At 41.4% G+C, this 21,154-nt stretch overlaps 3 protein-coding genes across 7 annotated transcripts; 1 reads left to right on the top strand and 2 right to left on the bottom strand.

The window, feature by feature from the left end:
* The first annotated feature begins 2,164 nt into the window (after positions 1-2,164).
* Positions 2,165-8,285, top strand: enoph1 (enolase-phosphatase 1). 2 transcript variants are annotated; one of them, XM_062412899.1, is made up of 6 exons: positions 2,165-2,533; positions 4,828-4,929; positions 5,257-5,459; positions 6,317-6,449; positions 6,584-6,707; positions 7,262-8,285. In XM_062412899.1, exons 1-6 carry the CDS (start codon positions 2,450-2,452, stop codon positions 7,399-7,401), a joined length of 786 nt encoding a protein of 261 aa, XP_062268883.1. In that variant the 5' UTR covers positions 2,165-2,449; the 3' UTR covers positions 7,402-8,285. The 2 variants fall into 2 exon arrangements, with proteins under 2 accessions (XP_062268883.1, XP_062268884.1); XM_062412900.1 differs by lacking the exon at positions 2,165-2,533 and having other exon boundaries at positions 5,253-5,459.
* A 191-nt stretch (positions 8,286-8,476) lies between these two features.
* On the bottom strand, positions 8,477-13,123 carry LOC133975041 (transmembrane protein 150C-like). The gene is made up of 9 exons (XM_062412901.1): positions 13,033-13,123; positions 12,839-12,937; positions 11,339-11,420; positions 11,100-11,153; positions 10,976-11,011; positions 10,818-10,885; positions 10,026-10,153; positions 9,567-9,744; positions 8,477-9,237 (listed from the first exon to the last, which is right to left on the bottom strand). The coding sequence occupies exons 3-9, from the start codon at positions 11,410-11,412 to the stop codon at positions 9,050-9,052; spliced, it is 726 nt and encodes a 241-aa protein (XP_062268885.1). The 5' UTR covers positions 11,413-11,420; positions 12,839-12,937; positions 13,033-13,123; the 3' UTR covers positions 8,477-9,049.
* Positions 13,124-14,512: 1,389 nt separating this feature from the next.
* On the bottom strand, positions 14,513-20,930 carry LOC133975038 (transmembrane protein 150C-like). Of its 4 annotated transcripts, none has more exons than XM_062412896.1 (8): positions 20,173-20,547; positions 17,296-17,414; positions 17,051-17,104; positions 16,927-16,959; positions 16,767-16,834; positions 15,789-15,916; positions 15,422-15,599; positions 14,513-15,125 (listed from the first exon to the last, which is right to left on the bottom strand). In XM_062412896.1, the coding sequence occupies exons 1-8, from the start codon at positions 20,227-20,229 to the stop codon at positions 14,968-14,970; spliced, it is 795 nt and encodes a 264-aa protein (XP_062268880.1). In that variant the 5' UTR covers positions 20,230-20,547; the 3' UTR covers positions 14,513-14,967. The 4 variants fall into 4 exon arrangements, with proteins under 4 accessions (XP_062268880.1, XP_062268879.1, XP_062268881.1 ...); XM_062412895.1 differs by having other exon boundaries at positions 16,927-16,962; positions 20,173-20,546; XM_062412898.1 differs by lacking the exon at positions 20,173-20,547 and adding an exon at positions 20,857-20,930 and having other exon boundaries at positions 14,514-15,125; positions 16,927-16,962.
* Between the last annotated feature and the right edge of the window lie 224 nt (positions 20,931-21,154).

The raw sequence follows: 21,154 nt of genomic DNA, 5'->3' as shown, positions 1-21,154 counted from the left end.
TGTTAGGTAACGGTATGTACCACCGTCCATCCAGGCTTTGGCCATTTCAGAATGCTTCAAGCACTGTGAGATATAAATGAATTATAACGTTTGCATTGTGGTTTCTCATGTCCAACATTTCTACAAATACCCTACAGAGAATGAACACTATGGTTCAGGTAATTTTAAATCATAATCCTGTTTGTAATAAAAATGAAATAATACCACCTTATACAGTTGACAGTTTTGTTAATGTTTCTTTTCTTTGTAACTATTTTCCTTGTTTCTTTATTCTGTTGTTAATTGTCTGTCTATCTGGGTCAGTGCGCTGAGCGCAATTTCAGCGGAGTCAAATTCATAGTATGTTGTACACAGGTATGTCAAATATTGCTGATTCAGATGCAAACAAATGTCATTACATTATGTTGACAAGTATTCTTATTATTTTGTCCAGCTCCTCAAATCAACAGCTTTTTGACAGCCACACAAACTGCTGCCTTCAATGTGATCATACAGTTTAATCTTGAAGTCTTAAATACACTGTCAACACAAAGTGAACATTCACAGAGGGAAGGTCTATGGCAGATAAGACTTATTGCTTTTAGCCAGGTGTTCCCTGATAACAGAAAGTATATCATCCATCACTTGCCAAATATAAATTATAGCAGGCTGTATAGTTCTGTAAACATGCACATATTGTAATTCACCTCCTGTTTGAAGAAAGTAACTTCCTGTATTTGAGTAACCATTTAATACCTTTGTCCTCCTGTTGTGTACTCCTTCCACCCCCCCCCCCCCCCCCTTACCCTTCACCTCTGGTTTTCCTATTAACAACTTTCCACATTGGCTTGTACACAATAATCATAGGATAACATGTATTTATCTCTGCTCAACTTTGTTGTTCTTGTTGTTGCACTGGTCTGTGTCAATCTACCATTGTGGAATAACAAATATTTACCATGCCTACATTTTAAACTATTGTTGGCTACAGTTTTACCACGTTTTGTGGACTCAAACACTTCACATACCCCTCCAGAAGGTGAGAAGATAATGTGTGCTTTTTTTGGTAAATTATCCCTTTAATGTCATATCTCAAACAGATATCTTGTTGCATTCAAGGCCATTCGAATTTAGACGCAGAGATGAATTATATTGAAAAACACCCTTTTCGGCAGAATCGTCCAACACTGTACTCATCTGCTATGTGTCAGTGAAAAAGCCAATAAAATTGATTCTGCTCCTAATGTTCTACTGCAGTGGTCACCAACCTTTTGGAGCCCAAGATCCATTTTAAATTCCAAATGTAAGCCGAGATCTACCACCCTGATATCTTCCAAGAAACCCACTTAGGAGGGTCATACTTACTATTTTTTGCAATTTCTGTTAAAGGTTGAATGTACAAGAAATAAAAATACACACAGAAGGGCATATGTGCAACTCTTCTATTCAATGCACAATAATTAAATTATTATCAATTTATATTTACAATGTACATATGTAGCTTCTCAGTTCCACAGTTGCTACAGCAGTGCAATGTTTTTACATATAGGCTTTGATTTGAATATGGCCACAAATATGATTATTTCCCTGTATGTAAGAAGTCCCTTGTACTCATATAAATACCAGTACTACACATTGTGAAGCCGTGCATCTTCAGCTCCTGCAAATATTTCACAATAAAAACACTTTTAATCAAGGTAATGGATTCCATCAACAGAAACACTGGAGCGCTTTCATGTTTTAGAAAGGCATACAGAAAGTGTTGCAACCATTTGTTTGTGACATAAATTCATCAGATAAACATTCAAACTCAGGTGAAGGATAATCTTCTCTGTTTATGCTGCTGTGAACCACAATGTGTATCTGTCTATTACACAAATATATTTAAAACACTTTCCGATCCCGTTTCAAAGTAAAAGCCCTCGAGCGTTTCACCTTCTGAATCCACTCATTTGTTCTTAACGGGGCTTTGATTGTTATCGACAGACCGAAAGATGCACATCTCGATACTGTAGAGTCATGACAGTTACTTCAGTACGTAAACCAACTTTTTCTTGAAGAGAATGTGACCACTGCTCTACTGTATGATCCATGTGGAACCTCTGAAAGGCCCGCACTCCCGAGCCCTAGATGGCGGTAACGTGTGTCTGTGGTCGTCGCTGAGGCGGACAGTGAGCGCCGCCCCCCTCCGGACTGGAGGATGAACCGACACCTGAACATGTGGGCAGCTCTCCGCTCCTACGGCCGCGTCACAGCTCCAGCTGCCAGGTGATGGAAACAACAGGCAGCCGACGGCCCCGCACCAACTGAAGTGTCCCGCTTGCTTTCTCCGAGGCCTCCTCCGTCCCTCCTGCTCTCCTGCCCGGCTCCGCTGCACAGCCACAGCCGGTCAAACTCCTGCACCGCGCCGCTGCTAATTCAGCTAAGGTTAGCTAAAGGGCTAACCAGCTGCTTGCAGGCTCCCCCAAAAATGGCCACTGTTCCAATTCCTGCTGGGACCAGTGCACTCTTACTGGACATCGAAGGCACCACCACACCCATCACATTTGTTAAGGTACGTTATGTTCTCAGGTTGAAACGCAGATTCATTTAACAAGCTAATTTTGAAGCTAGTGCATAATTAGGCTTCCTCCGCCATGCTAACACCAAGCTGTCTTTTCTGAAATCTTTGCTCAACAAATAAATAAATAAAGGCCCTCCAATGATTGTGAAATGAATAAATTAATAAGCAGTTAAAGGAAAGCTTATAATGGTTTAAAAGGTCCTGAATCGTTATTGCATTAATAGTCGCATTTTTAAGTTTCTAAAGTGAAATATTATCTCAGAACATGTCATGTATTGGCAACATGATTCACATTTTGATTTCAAATTAGGAATTAAGACTAAAATTAGATATTGGTCAGTGAAATTGTGCTTAATGTTGTTTGTTACTGATCATTGAATAGGTGAAATCCATATGGTCCCTTCTGGTTCTCCACCTTTCATGTATACTGTGGCTGGTAGGACGAAATTAAAATGTTATTTAGTTTATTTTGAAAATTAGAAATGAAGTTGTAAAGGGGATAATCTGATTTGCCAGAGAGCCTTTTCACGTGTGCTGTAAATATGAACAGAGTTCAATTTTGATGTAGGCTGCACCAAATTATTCTTTTCATCATCACTTAATCATCAAAAATGTCCCCACTTTGCAGATCTGAAGATGATGTCTAAAAATAATAAATAAATAAAGCCTTGTCAATTGAAAAACCAAGGTGGTCTAAAACTAGGTGTTAGGTACAGAATCCTTAAATCTCATCTAACTATGTGGATGGAAAATAATTCCACCTTTCAACTGTTTTTTCAATTGTTTACTGTTTCTTTCTCAAAACAAAGATTGCAGGCAGAAATGACACATCAGCGCCATACTACATAATACTACTTAAGAAACCTGGATTCGAATATAAAGTCATTGTAGCTGTTTTTCTATGTAAGTGTTTGGAATAGTTAGCCTGGATGCCAGACGAACTTAGCCCCGCCCACAACATTTGAGGTCGGGAAGTTTGGTCTAGAGTCGCTCCGTTGGGGTGAAATTATGCCCGACCTGGCCAATCAGATTTTCAGGGCGGGCTTTATAGAATGATGGACAGATGATCAACGGTAACGTAATCAACCACGTCATCAAAGTGCCCTTGGGTTGAATTCTTTTTCAACAAACATGCCTGCCGCTGGAGAGCTGAGATGTGTAGATGCTGCCATTGAGTCTGTTTTAGAAGACATCGACAGCGCATTCATTTTGAAAGAGGAACAGAGAACGTGGAGGCGACGCCAAAGCACCGCGCTAATCCCTATCGCACCGGCGCTTGGCTGTTCACACCGGACACTGAAGCGACGCTGAACCTCCGGGCAGCGCTAATAATATCACCCGTTGATCCAGTAGATTAAAAGCATATACTTACTTGTTGCTCCAACATTAAGCAACAGAGTCCCAACATGTGTCTTTCTTGGTGTTGTCTTTATACAACATGTTCCAAGGATCATACAACTCATTGCACTTCTCCACTTCAATTATTAATTTAATGTCATCCATGTTGAAGAACTTCGCTGTTTGCTCCGTTTAATGTTGGGTGTCGGGGATAAATTACGTATTCTCCACTCAAGCCTATGTGGAGAATACGTAGCCCCCCCCCCTCTCTCTCTTTTTATCTGTATCACTGCTTGTGTGGCTGTAGTGGATGGGCAGAGGGGGACATTTAATAATGTCATTGGTCAAATTAAAACTCCAGGACAACAGAAGGGGACTTCAAAGTATGGGATGCATATTTGATTTTCAGTGCGTTTCCTGGTGCGATACACTCGCGTCAAGCGCAAAAAATAGACTCAACGCCGAAACGATCACTGCGAGGCAGCCTTGGCGCAGCGCGGTGTTTCAGCCTCCGGTGTGACCCGCACAAAGTTTTAACATGGGAGTGGATGGGAGCCAGCTGTTATTTAAGGCTTGGCGCTGCGCTTCAGCGTCCGGTGTGAACCCGGCATTAGTAAATAACTCACAATGCGTTGCTTAACATACGTCACATACTACATTGCTCTGATTGGTTATAGGTCTATCCAATTGAGACAAGAGGCATTTTATTTCCTGGTCACATTCTGACTAGAATTGTGAGTCTGACAACGTCAGGCTATAGAATAGTATTAAAGGCTTTTGAAAAGAGTCACAGAACACCAGTTTGTGTTGTCAAACTACCTTTTGGGGTATTTCTCCAGGGAAAATAGAAAGGTTGTTTTTGATTTTCATAAATACATATGAACCAGTACATTTTGGGTACGGAGTCTCTCATAACACACCTAATGAACTGTCTTTGTAATTCCCAGGATATCTTATTTCCGTACATCAGGGAGCATCTTGAGGATCACCTGTCGAATCACTGGGAAGAAGACGAGTGCAAACAAGATGTTCATCTTCTAAAAAAACAGGTAAATGTGTGAGGAGTTTCCATTTGGGATTCCCCACTGACAGAAGTTTTACTTTCTTCTCAGGTCTTTAAAGGTTGGACTTTGCAAATAGTTCTTTTGAAATTTAAATTTATCAACTAGTTAGGAATACACCAGGCACTATAAGACCTGTACATTTAAATCTGGAGTTTTCTTTGTTACAATGTAAAAGAAAAGATAAATTAAATGTTAATACAAAAGGTTGTAGAAAGCTCCTGTCTCAGAACACACTAGTGAACTCCCAATGCCTTAAATTACATCCAGAAATATCGTTAACTATAATTCAATGCTGCTGTTCTGTTGAGGCAGATTGAAGAAGACATGAAACAGAACCGGTCGTGTCCTGTCCATGCCGTGGACCAGACGGTTCACACAGATGAGGAGAAGGCCATTAGAGAAGTGGTGGATAATGTGCTGTGGCAGATGGCGGCAGACAGGAAGTCGACAGCACTCAAACAACTCCAGGGTCACATGTGGAGGTCGGCGTATGCCTCAGGCAGAATCAAAGGCGAGTAAGTACACTGATCATTTTCCTCTCTTCCTAGTTATGCATTTGTAAAGATGATCTGCAATTAGACGGTGAAGTCAAGCTATTATATACTGAAGGGTGATGCATGCTTCTGCGTTTTCACGGGCCCGTAAGTGCAAGAGCCCTTCTGGACCCCTTACGTGCTTATGTATCCCTGCTTACGTGAGTCGCCCATTTTTTCTAACTATATTCAAAGCTTCGCAAGCCTCCTCCAGCCCTTAAGGCTGTGATTGGTCTGCTAACTACATCCTTTTCGGAGTTGCATTTACGTATTAATTAATGTGTTAGGCATAGGTATGACTGTGCCGGGATCGAGGTCCCTTTAAATATCCTATTTGCGTGATGACGTTGAGCCAAATGCTTGCTGTGTAACATGATGATGCTGAGCCCAAGGCTGGCTTGGTAACGGGACAGCGCCATTTTGTTTTCAGTGTTTTGATATGTACAAATAAACGGGACACAGACTTGGGTGTCCAGCATGAGGAATTGCCTTTTGTGTTTAAATGTGATTTCCACAACGTTACATTTTCCATCAAGTTCAATTTGAGCTGACTTCACTTGTCCTACTAGCGTCTATGAAATTTAACTAGTGAAAGAAAATCCTCACAAATAACAAACTTGGACAGTTAGCAGAAAGATAAATTATTGAGATAAGTCTGATTTATTATTTTTCTGTCAATCGACAAAAGCTCCTGAATATTAAATCCAGGTTTTAAACAAAGTACAAATTCATGACAGATATGATAAGAAATTTAAGACCATCACTTGTATAAGCTTTTTTTTGGCTTTGTAAAATAAATAAATTGGTGTTTTTTCTGACGCTGGGCTTGTTGCCAACAGGATCTATCAGGACGTAATCCCATCCATCAAAAGATGGAAAGGACAGGGCCTTAAAGTCTACGTATACTCTTCTGGAAGCGTGGAGGCACAGAAACTTCTGTTCGGACACTCTGTTGAAGGAGATGTTTTAGACGTAAGTGCATGACAATAGTTACAATTTTCTGCCCTGGACATTTGTCTTGATTGGTTAAAGGCATCTGTACAATACTGCTAATGTCGTGTTTTTATGTTGTGGCTAATGCAATGTTTGCTTTTTAATGTTTTCAGTTATTCGATGGTCACTTCGACACCTGTATAGGAACTAAAGTGGAAGGAAAAAGTTATGAAAAAATTGCAGCGAAAATTGGCTGTCAACCGGAGGAAATCACGTTCCTGACAGACGTCGCTCGAGGTACGTGTGTTATTTCATGTTGCACTAAGGATATGTGTCAGAGTTAAGTTTTTCAACGGCAGTTGGGGCGCCCCGCCTCCTGCTGTATCATGGTCAAGGAGAGGATCCACCTTTTTCTTCTTAGTATATTGAAAGATTTGGATTTGAACAGGTTTTATCACAGATTTCTCAAACAATAGCTTACCTCCTGTGCATGCAAACACACAGCTGGTGTGTTGGTGGGACAACAGGGTCAGCAACATTGTTGGTAGTCAAACCAAATGCTACTTGATTTCTTCCAGAAGAGGGTCACTGTTGATTAGTGGAGTAGTGTGAAATCTCTGGAAGCTATCACATCACTAAACAAACCTTGTATAGAAAAAGAGCAACTAGAGGTCAAACTTCTACAGGGAACCTTTAAGTAGGCCTAAACATTCTGGATTCTATTTAGTTTGGATTGGCACAGCTAGCAGAAAAGTCTAAATGCATCATCTTACAGCAGGAGTTTGTCATTTAAGTCTAGATTCAATGTTGGATTCACTGTAATTAAGTTACTCATGGATTTGTCATTGCAGAGGCCAAAGCAGCCGAAGAAGCTGGGCTGAACGTGCTGGTGGTGGTGAGAGCTGGAAACATGGAGCTGACCGACGAGGAGCGGGCCAACTACAAACTCATCACATCCTTTAACCAACTTGAACTGATGGGTCGAGTTTAACACAGAGGAAGAAGAGAGGAACTCCTCTGACGTCATGTCATAATGACCTTTTCCTTCTCCTCTTTGCCCCCACCCCTCCCGACAAACCCCTTTTTTGCAACCCCGTCGTTTTTATGTTTGGTCAAAGTTGACCGATCCAGCGGTGGAGCGGATGCTGCTGGAGTTACAGCTAGCCATCAGCAGGGCTAACGAAGTCCATCTTTCCAGTTTCAGTACGCCTTTCACATCAATGGAAACATACACAAGGTGTAATAGGAGCTGAAGTGGAAAACCACTCACATTGGACCTTTGCTTTGACTGGGAAGACAACGGAAAGCTGTAGATGTGACGTGTGAGACTCCCCTTCCTTTTTACCTTTTTAGATGAACTGTATTTGATCGCCACTCCTGAACGTCATCAGTGATGATCGAAACGTTCCAACTGTGCATGTGTGCAAGCAAGCATATTGTATTTTGTCACCATTTTGTATACATTGTCCACTTGTTTCCTCCCTCCACATGTACACGCGTTGCACATCTATGACGTAATATCCTGTAATCGAAGTGTAATGTTGTAGAAAGTAGAACAGTGTACATGTAGATGCACCCAGCAGAGGTGCTGCCAAGAGAGGTCTCTCAATTCAAAACGTGCTGGAATGTCTGAATGTGTCTATTTAACTGTGCCATCGTAGTTCATATGTGATGTCGGTTTCTGGAGTAGCCTGAAATAGCTAAATGCCTAATTTATGTGTGAAACAACATTGTTACTTTTCAGGAAAATTACTTCCAATAAAAATGCTTTGGCTCACACACAAGCCTCCTCACTCAGTTCACATGTTCAGCCAAGTCTTAAAATACTGTAGCTGTAATTCATCTGGTTGTTTATTAAAGACACTTCATCTGAAAGGCTCGTTCGCAATTTATCAAATAGGTTTGGTAAATTGTCACACTGTCACTTGTTTCGATTCATGCAGATACTCATGTGCTTTTACGAGACAAACATTTCAAAGGACATTTTTCAACATTATGGGAAATAGACAACAATGAAACAAGTGTCTTATGCAATTTGGGTTTATAAACACTGACGACAAGAGACAAATGTTTCTGTATTTGTATTGATTTTATTCTTTACTGTGCATATCAGCATTCATCGTCCCTAAAATCTAAAGAATATGAAAAGTTTTTTTTATTAGATATCTATAATTTTTGAAAATAAGTGTAACACAAAAAAATGATTGTACAGAACAGATCTTTGGTGTGACATATAAAGCAAGATCACTTTTGAATGATTATAGATTCAAAACATGAAAAATCAAAAAAAAAGCCTGACTATGGGACGATGAAAATGGAGCAGTTCGACCATTAACCAGAGGGACGGGGGTTTAATGCCCAGTGCTTCCAGTTCACATGGCAATGTCCTCTGTGAAAAATAACAAACCCCAACTTGCCTAGGTGAATGTGTGATTACAAATAAAAAACAGCATACTGTTTGTGTGGATTGGAGTGCTCAACACTTTGAGTGAGGATAACCTCATAAATACAGACCCTCAAGTATCACTATTGGTAACACTAGTAAGAAAGCCCTCAGATGTTGTAAAGGCCTCTCAGACCCACATGTGGCTCGTGCAGTTGATCCTGATGATCTTCAGATGTGAGTCAGTGTAACATCCCTACAGTCGGTCCAGCTCGTTCCTGTACATTTCAGAGTGGGTCTGTATGTTATCTGTGCACACCATCTCGAAGCGGCTGTGACGAAACTCGATGGCAAAAGTGCCAATGAAGGCGAGGAAGAACATGACCAGCGCCCACTGGCATCGGGCTCCGTGCATGTGGAGGTCCTTCACCACCAGGATTGGACCTGCACCCTAGTGGGTTAAGGGTAAAACATGCAACGGAAAGAATTACAGAACACAGGAGAAGAAGTAAACAACCTGTGAGACGATACTGCCAATCTCAATCTGCAGTGAGGGTTGATGATATGTTTACAATCATTCTTCAGGAGTTTGAATCATGAAATAAATCAAATCCAGTGTTTATCCCACAAAGTGAATGGTCACTTTGGTCATTTTTTCCTACGAGTTAAGTTGCGGCCATTTTAACCATCCGACCTCATAACATACAATAGATCTGCAATTACCATTTAACTGTGTCCATTACTCTTTGAAGCTGGTTTGAGTTGAAGGATACCGATGATCATGCAGGCAGTGACAGCTCCAGACAACAGGAAACGACTGATTCCAACCTTCCTCCCCTCGTTCCTGAGGTCCACCTTCAGGGTGATGTAGGACTGCACCCAGCAGAAGAGTGTTCCCAGTCCAAACGTCAGAAGTGTGCCCAGGTCGTGAATCTTCTTAACAGTGAATAACTAAAACCAAAACAACAAAGATCAAGTGACCAAAGAGGTTACGATAGGATGTAATGTTCTAATTGGCGTGTGTTCGTTAGTTCGCAGCATTATGCAAAAACATTGACAAAGTGAGATAGGGCACTTTTTGATATTTGAACTAGTGAGTGCGTGTGTGTGTGCGCAATTTGATGCTGGTTTATCGACTTTAAGGGGCCTGTTGGTTTTCGGCGGAGGTATGTGCTGTACTGTGCCATTCTAGTAAAATACATGTACATGTATCTGCTGATGTACTACTGTACCTGGACGTTTCCTATGAGTGTCATTCCAAAGCAGCCAATAGCAAAACCCACAAGACAACTGATATTCAGCCATGGTTTGACTGTGGTGTGTTTCAGCTGAAGGTATCTTAGGACGGCAATAATCAACCCTGTTATAGAGAAGGAACCAGTGCAAGTGAATACAAATAAAGAGCTGGCCTTATTCCACTTACATAGAACATCACCTGCATGTTCAATATGTTGTTTGTCCTGGTGGTATGTTATTATCTGTAGTCACACTGTTTTCACAGGGGAAACACCCACTACTACCAAGATTCTGGCTCCAAAAGACATCACAGGCGCAAGATGGCAGCAACCGTGCCCATTCATTTTTACATTATTTATGGACATTTTATCTTTCTTTATTTACAGTCTATGGTTTGATCCTATCTATTAAATCATGTGCCGTTCAATCTATAAACTTTAGGGGATGAGCAAATACATTGGTCAAAGATGTACCAGACTGGAGAACACACCAACACTCAGACATATCAGATAAAAAACTTGTGAAAATTAGTTATACTGTATTTCTAAAGTATCTCTACTTTACTACATATATTTGTCAAATCAGTACGTGTGCTTTTACTTGAGTGGTTTTTAACACAAATATCTGTACTTTTACTTGAGTATAGAGAGCATATACTTTTCCCACCTCTGGTAAGGAGCTTCGGGCTGAAGGCCATAGATGGGGTCAGGAAGTGAGAATGTTTTGAGACAGTGTTTGACTGTCTTGTATTATAACTACAGTGTGTTAACTGTGATCACTGCTCTTACCCACAAATGCTGCCAGGTTCATGACCTCGCTGAAGATACAACTGGCTGGTGGAAAGTTGCCTGCAACACTGAGAAGAGGAAGCAGGAACATAGTATTTGCTTTAAAAAATCAACATAGTTATGTGCGTTTACTGTGAAACGGAAATGTGAGTATGTACCTTATGTACGGGGGATACCAGGATCCATTTACTTTGCTGAAAATAAATGTAACAAAGTATAATATTATTCCAAAGGGATTGAAAAATTATTATTTGCGATAAAGGATATTGTTTAGAATCTTACCTTCCTTGTGAGCTCAGGGGGAAGATCTGCTTATCGTTGACAGCGACAAAGTAACTGTTGAAATGCATCAAAATACTTTATTATAATTTTACTGTATCTTATTTAAAGTTTTTTATGAAAAAACATACAACAAATATTGTATAAGATTTGGTTGGGGCCCCTTGGCCTATTTGGCCCATTCAGTAACTCATCTATGGAAACAGACGTGGTGGTGAGATGCAGTCCTGTAATGAACTTACACCACCCAGAGTCCAGCGGCTGTGAACAGAGAGTAGACAGGAGGCAGAAGAGCCCATGGACTGCAGTTCCACATCGTGTCCCCTAGGACACCACAGAAGAAGCTGTGTCAGTTTGTGTGGAAGATACTGATTGATGATTATAAACAGACAAAATGTATTTAAAAAGGCAGATACATGAAACATTTCTGATAAGATACGTTGTTATTCTAATTGCCCTATAAAGCAAAAGATAATGGTTTATTAACTATTAATATTGGTATTCACAGCTCATAAACCATGAAAAGATTATGATATGATGGAACCCCTGTGCAGAGACATGCTCTAAGCCTCCATCTCCTCCAATAGGAGTAAGCAGTAAGACAGCATACCAAGCAGTCATTTTGTCTCTTTGTTGTCGTTCTGCATCTTCATATTTTGTTAGTCAGGTGAGAACCCCACCCAAGTTTCTGAATGATCTATAAAGCACAAGTAAATGTGTCAGTTACTATTAATAGAAGCATATATTATGACTTCAGCAATGAGCCCAATCAATTTGCTGGGTCTCCTGTCCATCATTTAACAGTGGTTCAAAATCTAGAGGTCCTCCTGGACGTGTTTTCAAATTTTTGGGCAACAGGTCAGAAGTGTTGTAAAAGTGTAAGAACCAAAGCTGCACTTGCTTATCTAAAAAAAGATTTTTGTGTTTTTTTTAAAGGTGACATTGAGTGCTCTGAAACGAGCCTATAAATCGAATAAATAAATATGTTATTATTATTATTATTATGGTTAGGGCTACCCTTAACCCTAAGACATGTACACATCATCTATGCTTTTATCTTTTATCTGGAATAATATCCCTTTCCCAACATGGATAGTTTTAGAAATTTTAAGTCCAACCTTTCAAATCTTATTTTTATTCTATCTTCTTTCATTATTTCATCTTATTTACTATTATTATATTAAATTAATAATAAAAATGAAAATAATAAAATAAAAATATATATAATCACAAGTATTATTATGAATTAATAAAACAATATATGCATAGTAATGGTTAAATAATTAAAATAATAATTATAATGTTTATTATTTGTACTGTTTAATTAATCAATACTAATTACTGAGTAGTAATTTCCTCTTGTTTGTCTTTTACTGCATCTTTGTCTCTCTGTTTCTTTTTTAACTAAACTTATATAGATTGTTTTAAAGTGCTGTATTACCAACTCTGACTTGGCTCGACTTGACAAAATAGTAACTAATATTAGTTACCCAAGCTTCTACAGAAACGGTACCTACCCGAGATGGGCGAACACCCGCCCCTATCTAGCCTATGATTGGTTTGATTGGGGTTAGACGCGTTCTGATTGGTGGTTAACAGGTTTTCGCCAACCTCGGGTGGGAACCAATTTGCGTCATCAACGTGAGAGCACCAGGAAGTGAGTGGAGGGAAACAGTCACAAAGTAAAAACACTATGGGAATAAAATCAGCGTTAGTGAGTAAAGTGACGTCTCTCTCTCTACCTGATCTTCCGGTGGGTTAATCCGTCACAAGCCTGACGTCCGGAATGAGTCAATTCTGCGCGTGTGTAAACTCCTCTCCGGTGCTTTTCATTTACTGCCCTGAGTTAAGATCGATGGAAAAACTATTTACTTACAAATACATCAAATACACATCACAAACACATTACACATAAATCAGTTGTATATATATATACCAACTGTGTAGTTTCGTTTCAGCATCACAGCAGATAGACGCATGGAGATGTCAGTCAGTGATTAACGAAGGTACCGCTTCCGCCGGTCTGGGCGTCTGCCCTTCAAAATTAAAGCGCGGACTTATAAATAGATGGATTAAAGATACAGGGTATGGAGGTAAAGGGGTTGGACATAAAGGGGATGTATGAAGGGGATTAAGGAGAAGAGATAGAGGTGAAGGGGGTTGGACAGGTTATGTTGTAAACAAAAACATGAATCAATAAGAGATGGGGTACCTCAATAAGAGATGGGAAGTGATTTGAATAAAATGTTACACAAACTCTACCCAAATAAGATTTAACTGTACAATACAGCAGACGGCAAGTCAAATCAAAACAAGGTCCTATCACAGGTAAATAAATACAATTTATTGAAAATATTGCATGTGGTCCATCTAAAACAAAGACCTACCGAAGTTGACCACTCAGACTGCAGCCCTCATCATCACTGGAATGAAAATCAGGTCTGTTTCCAGTTTCCCTCTGAGGTCTGGTTAATTAGCAGGTAATCACCTAGAACCGAGGTCTTCAACAGGGGGTCCGCGACTCCTAGGGAGTCAGCGGAGGTACTGCAGGGGGCTTGCGAAATGTTTAGTTTATTAGACAATTTTTTATATTTTTTATAATTTTTTATTCATTTTCTAACCAAATTTTTACCCCACAAATGTAAATGTCCTTAAATACACATTAACATGCATCCAACAAATTGAGAGCCTGATATGACTCTCTGCCTGACAACCTCCATCCGTCCAAGGTTAGATAAATTGTGTGCTACGCATCAGTGTCCGACATTTCACTAATGTGGGAGTATGTGTGCCAGATGGCTTGAGGATTCACTGTCTCTTCTACATGTATGTTTAAAATAAAAACATGAATCTGACTTTAATAGCTCAGTGTTGTATGCAAGATGTATGTTTAAAAATGGCAGTGTCATGGCCACCCTGTACCTAGCACATGTTTAAATTGAAATCATGAATATATAAACCTGTGTTATATTTGAATAAATTAGTATTGAATGCACAATAACAGGGTAGCCATGTTTATATACGGCACTAGGCCCAGTTTATAATAAAACACATTTTATACAATATATATAGTAGGGGGTCCCTGCTCCATCTCTTCACCAGTTTGGGGGTCCTTTGCCTGAAAAACGTTGAAGACCCCTGACCTAGAATGCCATTACAGATGACTTCTAGCGTTTTGTTAAAGCATGCATACTTTCAAATTCCATAAAAGCACGGTCTTGTTTAAAAAAAAAATACAAAAGAAGTCCATTGCATTCAGCGGAGCCTCGTGATTACATAGAGAAGAGAACAAAAGAAGACAACAAAGATAAAACATCATTAAAATGTCCTCAAACACGGCTTTCATTGCTCTGCATTGACATATCCCACACATTTTTCAACAAGAATGTCTTATGAAATTTGGGTTTATAGACACTGATGACAAGAGACAAATATTTCTTTATTTGTATCGATTTTATTCTTTACTGTGCATATCAGCATTCATTGATTGTCAGCATTCACAGTCCCTAAAAACTAAAGCATTTGAAAATAAAAAATGTTTATACATAAAGCAAGTTCACTTTTAAATGTTTATCAATACAAAACATGAGAAATCAAAAAAAAATGTGAACATGGGGCGATGGCGTCTTTGACTTTGAAAATGGAGCAGGTCGACCATTAACCAGAGGGAAGGGGGTTTGATGCCCAGCACCTCCAGTTCACATGGCAATGTCCTCGGTGACCCTCAAGTGTCACTATTGGTAACACTGTAGTAAAAAAAACCTCAGATGTTGTAAAGGCCTCTGAGACCCATGCGCCTCAAGCAGCTGATCCTGATGATCTTCAGATGTGAGTCAGTGTAACATCCCTACAGTTGGTCCAGCTCGTTCCTTTACATTTCAGAGTGGGTCTGTATGTTATCTGTGCACAATATCCCAAAGCGGCTGTGACGAAACTCGATGGCAAAAGTGCCGATGAAGGCGAGGAAGAACATGACCAGTGCCCACTGGCATCGGACTCCCTGGAGGTCGTCCATCATACGGAGGAGACCTGCATCCGGTGAGTTAAAGGTAACACATGCATCGGACAGAATTACAGAACACAGGAGAAGTAAACAACCTGTGAGACGATACTGCCAATCTCAATCTGGAGTGAGGGTTGATGATATGTTTACAATCATTCTTCAGGAGTTTGAATCATGAAGTGAATGGTCACTTCGTTTTGTTTTTTGTCCAAGTTAAGCTGCAGCCATTTCAACTATTCAAACTCATAATGTAAAAAAGTTCGGCGATTACCATTTAAAATGTGTCCATTACTCTTTGAAGATGGTTTGAGTTAAAGGATACGGATGAACAGGGAGACAGTGGCAGCTCCAGACAACAGGAAACGAATGATTGCAACCTTCCTCCCCTCGTTCCTGAAGTCCACCTTCAGGGTGATGCAGGACTGCACCCAACAGATGAGTGTTCCCAGTCCAAACGTCAGAGATGTGCCCAGTTCGTGAATCAGCCTACCAGTCGATAACTAAAACCAAAACAACGAAGATCAAGTCCTGAGGCTGGAGATGAATCCATCCTATGAACCAGTGTTACCTCTGCCAAGGAGGTAATGATTTGCGGTTTGTTTGTTTGTTTTCAGGATTATGCCAAAACTACTGGATGGATTATCACAAACCTTGGTGGAAGAATTGACAAAATTAGATTACTACTGTACCTGAACATTTCCTACAAGTGTCATTCCAAAGCAGGAAATAGAAAAAACCACAAGACTACTGATATTCAGCCATGGTTTGACTGTGGTGTGTTTCAGCTGAAGGTATCTTAGGATGGCAATAATCAACCCTGTAATAGAGAAGGAACCAGTGCAAGTGAATACAAATAAAGAGCTGGCCTTATTCCACTTTCATAGCACGTCACATGCATGTTGAATATGTTGTTTGTCCTGGTGGTATGTTATTATCTGTAGCCTCACAGTTTTCATAGGGGAAACTCTTCAAATGTCTTCTGCTTGTTTGACCCATAGTCTGTATATCGAGATGGGAAACATGACAGCTCTCAAAAGTGAAGTCAAACCATCTTGATTGCCCCCTGGTGGGTTGGCTTCTGTATAGATCATAACCCCTGCCTCCTTAATGTTAGTAGATCGGACGTGGACCAAAATAAAAGTCAAAATAAAAGTAAAATAATTTCTTCTGGTTTTAACTGTAGCTTTTAATGGTCATTTTAGGGTAGTTCTTATTACACTGATTTTGTTCAAGTTCTTTTCATGTTTCTGATGAGTTTGGTTAGTTATTTGACGCAACAGATGATTGGTCACGCACATGTGAGAGCTGGACCTTGATACTCTTACTCCACTACTGCCAAGATTCTGGCTCCAAAAGACGTAACAGGCGCAAGATGGCAGCCCCCGTATCCAGTACATTTTGTCTTCATTTTTATAGCAATAGAGATGGACATGTTATCTATCTTTATTTACTGTCTATGGTTTGATCCCATCTATTAAATCATGTGCTGTCCAATCTGTAAACTTTGGGGAATGAGCAAATACATTGTTCAAATATGTACCAGACTTGAGAACACACCAACACTCAGACATATCAGATTGAAATTACCTCTGGTAATGAGTTTTGAGACCGAGTTTAACTGTCTTGTATTAAAACTACAGTGTGTTAACTGTGATCACTGCTCTTACCCACAAATACTGCCAGGTTCATGACCTCACTGAAGATGCAGCTGGCTGGTGGAAAGTCCCCTGCAATACTGAGAAGAGGAAGCAGGAACATATTTATTTGCTTTAAAAAATAAACATAGTCGCTGTGCGTTTACTGTGAAAGGGAAATGTGAGTATGTACCTTATGTACGGGAGACGCCTAGATTTATTTACTCTGCTGAAAATAAATGTAACAAATAATAATATTGTTCCAAATGGATTGAAAAATGATTATTTGCGATGAAGGATATTGTTTCGATTCTCACCTTCCTTGAAAGCTCAGGGGCACAATCTGCTTATCATTGACAGCGACAAAGTATCTGTTGAAATGCATTAAAATACTTTATTATAATTTTACTGTATCTTATTTAAAGTTTTTTATGAAGAAAACATACAACAAATATTGTATACGATTTAGTGGCCCCTTGGCCTATTTGGCCCATTCAGTAACTCAGTAACTCATCCATGGAAACAGACGTGGTGGTGAAATGCAGTACTGTAATGAACTTACACCACCCACAGTCCAGCGGCTGTGAACAGAGAGTAGACAGGAGGCAGAAGAGCCCATGGACTGCAGTTCCACATCGTGTCCCCTGGGATAATTATCTCGGATATTGCGAGATAAATGCCCTAAAATATAAAAAATAAAAGTCAATGCAATACGCTTCTGTATTCTCCTGTTTATTCTTTATTTTTATCTTGCCATTGAATTAAGCCATCACTTCTCAAAATAACTTCATGAATTAATGCTGTATCTAGACCAACATACATAAATCGATTTTGTCCTGTATTGTTAAATGTTATAATATCAAATTTAAACAAAAGGCTGTTATGTGGGGTGGAACTTCTAGCTCTAGGTCCAACCCTCCTCCTTTGATGTGCGCTGCAGGATGATGTGCACCGCACACGATGATGTGCCGCAGGATGAAGTGCGCCCCACGATGATGTATGCCGCTGGATGAAGAGTGCCACAGGACGATGTGCGCCACACAATTATGTGTGGTGATGATGTGCGCTGCAGGATGATGTGCACCGCACGATGATGTGCGTCGTAGGCTGATGTGCGCTGCAGGATGAAATGCGCAGACGATGATGTGCGCTGCAGGATGATGTGCGAGCAGGACAATGTTTACAGCAGGATGAGGTGTGCCACAGAACGATGTGCGCTGCACGATGATGTGTGGTGATGATGTGCTCCGCAGGATGATGTGCGCTGCAGGATGATGTGCACAGCAGGATGATGTGCTCAGCTAGATTAGGTGCGCCGCAGTATGATGTGCGCAGCAGGATGATATGCGCTGCAGGATGATGTGCGCAGCAGGGTGATGTGCTGCAGGATGATGTGCGCCGCAGGACGATGTTCACCGCAGAATGAAGTGCACCGCAGAATGAAGTGCACCGCAAGATGATGTGGGCAGCAGGATGAAGTGTGCCACAGGACTATGTGTGGTGCAGTATGATGTGTGGTGATGTTGTGCTCTGCAGGATGATGTGGGTGATGATGATGATATGCGCCGCAGGATGATTTGTGCAGCAGGATAATGTGCGCAGACGCGCTGCAGGATGATGTGCGCTGCAGGACGATGTTGACCACAGGAAGAAGTGCGCAGCACGATGATGTGTGGTGATGATGTGCCAGTGTGCGCCACAGGACAATGTGCGCCACACGGTTATGTGTGGTGCAGTATGATGTGCGCCGCTAGATGATGGGTGCCGCACGATGAGGTGCGGTGATGATGTGCGCCGCAGGTTGATGTGTGCTGCAGGATGATGTGCAACAGGATGATGTGCGTGGCACGATTAGATGTGTGCCGCACCATGATGTGTGGTGATGATGTGCGCTGCAGGATGATGTGCACCGCAGGATGAGGTGCGGTGATGATGTGAGCAGCAGGATGATGTGAGCTGCAGGATGATGTGAGCTGCAGGATGAAGTGCGCAGCAAGATGATGTGCCCAGCAGGATGAAGTGCGCCACAGGACGATGTGTGGTGATGATGATGAGATGCGGTGATTATGTGAGCCGCAGGATGATGTGCGCCCACGATGACGTGCGCTGCAGGATGATATGCACCGCAGGATGAGGTGTGCCGCACGATGATGTGCTCTTCAGGATGAAGTGCGCTCCACGATGATGTGTGGTGATGATGTGCGCCGCAGGATGATGTGTGGCGCAATGATGTGCGCCATATGTGTGGTGATGATGTGCACTGCAGGATGATGTGCGCCGCACGATTAGGTGCGCTGCAGGATGATGTGCCTCGCAGGATGATGTGCCTCGCAGGATGATGTGCACAGCAGGATGAAGTGCGCGGCATGATGATGTGCGCAGCAGGATGAAGTGCACCACAGGACGATGTGCGCCGCAAGACGCCGCAGGACATGTGAATGCATCGCGAGATTAACGCAGAGCTGCCAACTCTCACGCTTTCGCCATGTGAAACACGCTTTTGCATGTTGGTGGTTGACTATGTCACAATAATTTTTTAAAACATCATCGTATCAAGCCGCCATGAAGTACAAGGAGCAGGCGAGTGTGTGTGTGCGTCTGTGTGTGCGTGTGGTTCCAGATAGCTTACCGTAGCCCCGCCCCCTGCCCCTGCGCACTCGCTCAGAGAGACACAGTGAGATCAGAGATCAGTGACTGACTGCTTCTTAACTATGGAAACAGTGAAAACACAGAGTTTCTCTGGTCTCAGCTGATCAGAGATCAGCGCCTCAGCTTCTTGATCAGAGCAGAAGCTGCAGTTGGTTTCTACAGAGCTTTAGTATCTGTGTTTGCCTCCAGTCTGACCTGCTCTCGCTTTTTGTTTTAATATTTCGCCCTTGTATTAGAGTCCTTATTTACCTGAAATGTGCACCTTGTAATTTTATTTTATAGCGCCCTGTTTTGCAATGTTGTTTTTCAATTAAATAAAACATTTGCATAAAGCAAGCCAATCCACTTGTCCATGTTGATAGAGCATTAAAAAAAATAAATGAAGGTACATTTAGAATAGATACAAATTTGTGATTAATCCTGATTCATTTTGTGTTAAATATGACATAAATGCGATTAATCGCGACTAAATATTTTAATCTTTTGACAGCACTAGTTAGAATACCACATTTAATCAAAAGGCTGTTATGTGGGGTGGAACTTGTAGCTCTAGGTCCAACCCTCCTCCTTTATCCGGGCTTGGGACCGGCAAAATGATCCAAAAGAGATACTCTGGCAGAGCAAGTTATTTTGTTTTTCTTCTTAAGTTCTGGTTTAGTTTTCAGGTTCCTGAAAGGGTTCAATTTCACCAAGTTCCACTGAGATGTGGACTCTGCATCGATGAAGAGACTGATTTCAATGACTCATGCCTCATATTTTCCAGTGAGAGTGAAGATACATTGACACTTACATCCCGCTCTGTAAGCCAGGGCAGGATCAGCGGTGGCTTTGCAAATGCGTGGTTCATTTGCAGTCTGGAGAACGCGGAGTGTGGGTCTCCTCGCTGCTCTGACTGCAGCTGGGACTCCTGCGCCAGGCTACTGGGAGACTGGCCGCCTGTGAGTGGGACGGCGGAGGGGCTCACGACAGCACCCGCTGCTCGTTGAGGACAGTAACTGCATAACGACACTTGCTTTCACGTCAGTCTCCAATATCACCAAAAAAAGTCGCTAGATTTGTCGCTAGTAGCTTTTGACAAAAAAAAGTCGCCATGAGGGTTTGGAAAGTCGCCAAATTTAGTAATCACTAAGTTGGCAACACTGACAGTCTCTCTCTCTCTCTCTCTCTCTCTCTCTCTCTCTCTCTCTCTCTCTCTCTCTCTCTCTCTCTCTCTCTCTCTCTCTCTCTCTCTCTCTCTCTCTCTCTCTCTCTCTCTCTCTCTCTCTCTCTCTCTCTCTCTCTGTACAAATGACTTTAAGCATTCTTAACTCTGCAAGCGATATAATACAACGACCGCCTCCCCGCAGCCTATAGGTATCGCCGTCCTGTCAGGTAAATTAAAACATCAGCAGAACTCGGAAAATAACACTGCTAAAACTATACAACTTTATTAAGAATTTACCCCATTACACATACGTGAGTTGCATATACATACCAACTGTGTAGTTTCGTTTCAGCATCACATCTGATATACGCATGGCGCTGTCAGTCACTAAGGTTCCACTTCCGTCTGGGCGTCTACCCTTCAAAATGAGAGCGCGGAATTATAAATAGATGGGTTAAAGATACAGGGTATGGAGGTAAAGGGGTTGGACATAAAGGTGATGGAGGTGAGTGGTGAGTGTGAACAGGTTGTGTTGTTAACAGAAACATGCAATCTCCACAGCAGAATTTATACAGGAACGCTCAGGAGATTTCTGTGCTGCTGTGACTCTGAGCAGAGAATCACTTGC

Source organism: Platichthys flesus, chromosome 19, assembly GCF_949316205.1.
Source record: "Platichthys flesus chromosome 19, fPlaFle2.1, whole genome shotgun sequence".
In the NCBI taxonomy this organism is placed as follows: domain Eukaryota; kingdom Metazoa; phylum Chordata; class Actinopteri; order Pleuronectiformes; family Pleuronectidae; genus Platichthys; species Platichthys flesus.
Note: the sequence above shows the minus strand (reverse complement) of the source record. Positions and strands in the feature narration are given on the sequence as shown.

What these genes read in the sequence shown, in the direction of transcription:
- enoph1 (XM_062412899.1), top strand. Translation starts at nt 2,450, where the DNA reads ATGGCCACTGTTCCAATTCCTGCTGGGACCAGTGCACTCTTACTGGAC. An exon ending in TTCATCTTCTAAAAAAACAG is followed by an intron (nt 4,930 to 5,256) that starts GTAAATGTGTGA and finishes CTGTTGAGGCAG; the next exon opens with ATTGAAGAAGACATGAAACA. An exon ending in CCTGACAGACGTCGCTCGAG is followed by an intron (nt 6,708 to 7,261) that starts GTACGTGTGTTA and finishes TTGTCATTGCAG; the next exon opens with AGGCCAAAGCAGCCGAAGAA.
- LOC133975041 (XM_062412901.1), bottom strand. Translation starts at nt 11,412, where the DNA reads ATGTGGAACTGCAGTCCATGGGCTCTTCTGCCTCCTGTCTACTCTCTG. An exon ending in TGGTATCCCCCGTACATAAG is followed by an intron (nt 10,886 to 10,975) that starts GTACATACTCAC and finishes TCCTCTTCTCAG; the next exon opens with TGTTGCAGGCAACTTTCCAC. An exon ending in CACTGCCTGCATGATCATCG is followed by an intron (nt 9,238 to 9,566) that starts GTATCCTTCAAC and finishes ACTAGGGTGCAG; the next exon opens with GTCCAATCCTGGTGGTGAAG.
- LOC133975038 (XM_062412895.1), bottom strand. Translation starts at nt 20,229, where the DNA reads ATGAACCACGCATTTGCAAAGCCACCGCTGATCCTGCCCTGGCTTACA. An exon ending in CCCCTGAGCTTTCAAGGAAG is followed by an intron (nt 16,963 to 17,050) that starts GTGAGAATCGAA and finishes ATTTATTTTCAG; the next exon opens with CAGAGTAAATAAATCTAGGC. An exon ending in CACTGTCTCCCTGTTCATCC is followed by an intron (nt 15,126 to 15,421) that starts GTATCCTTTAAC and finishes CACCGGATGCAG; the next exon opens with GTCTCCTCCGTATGATGGAC.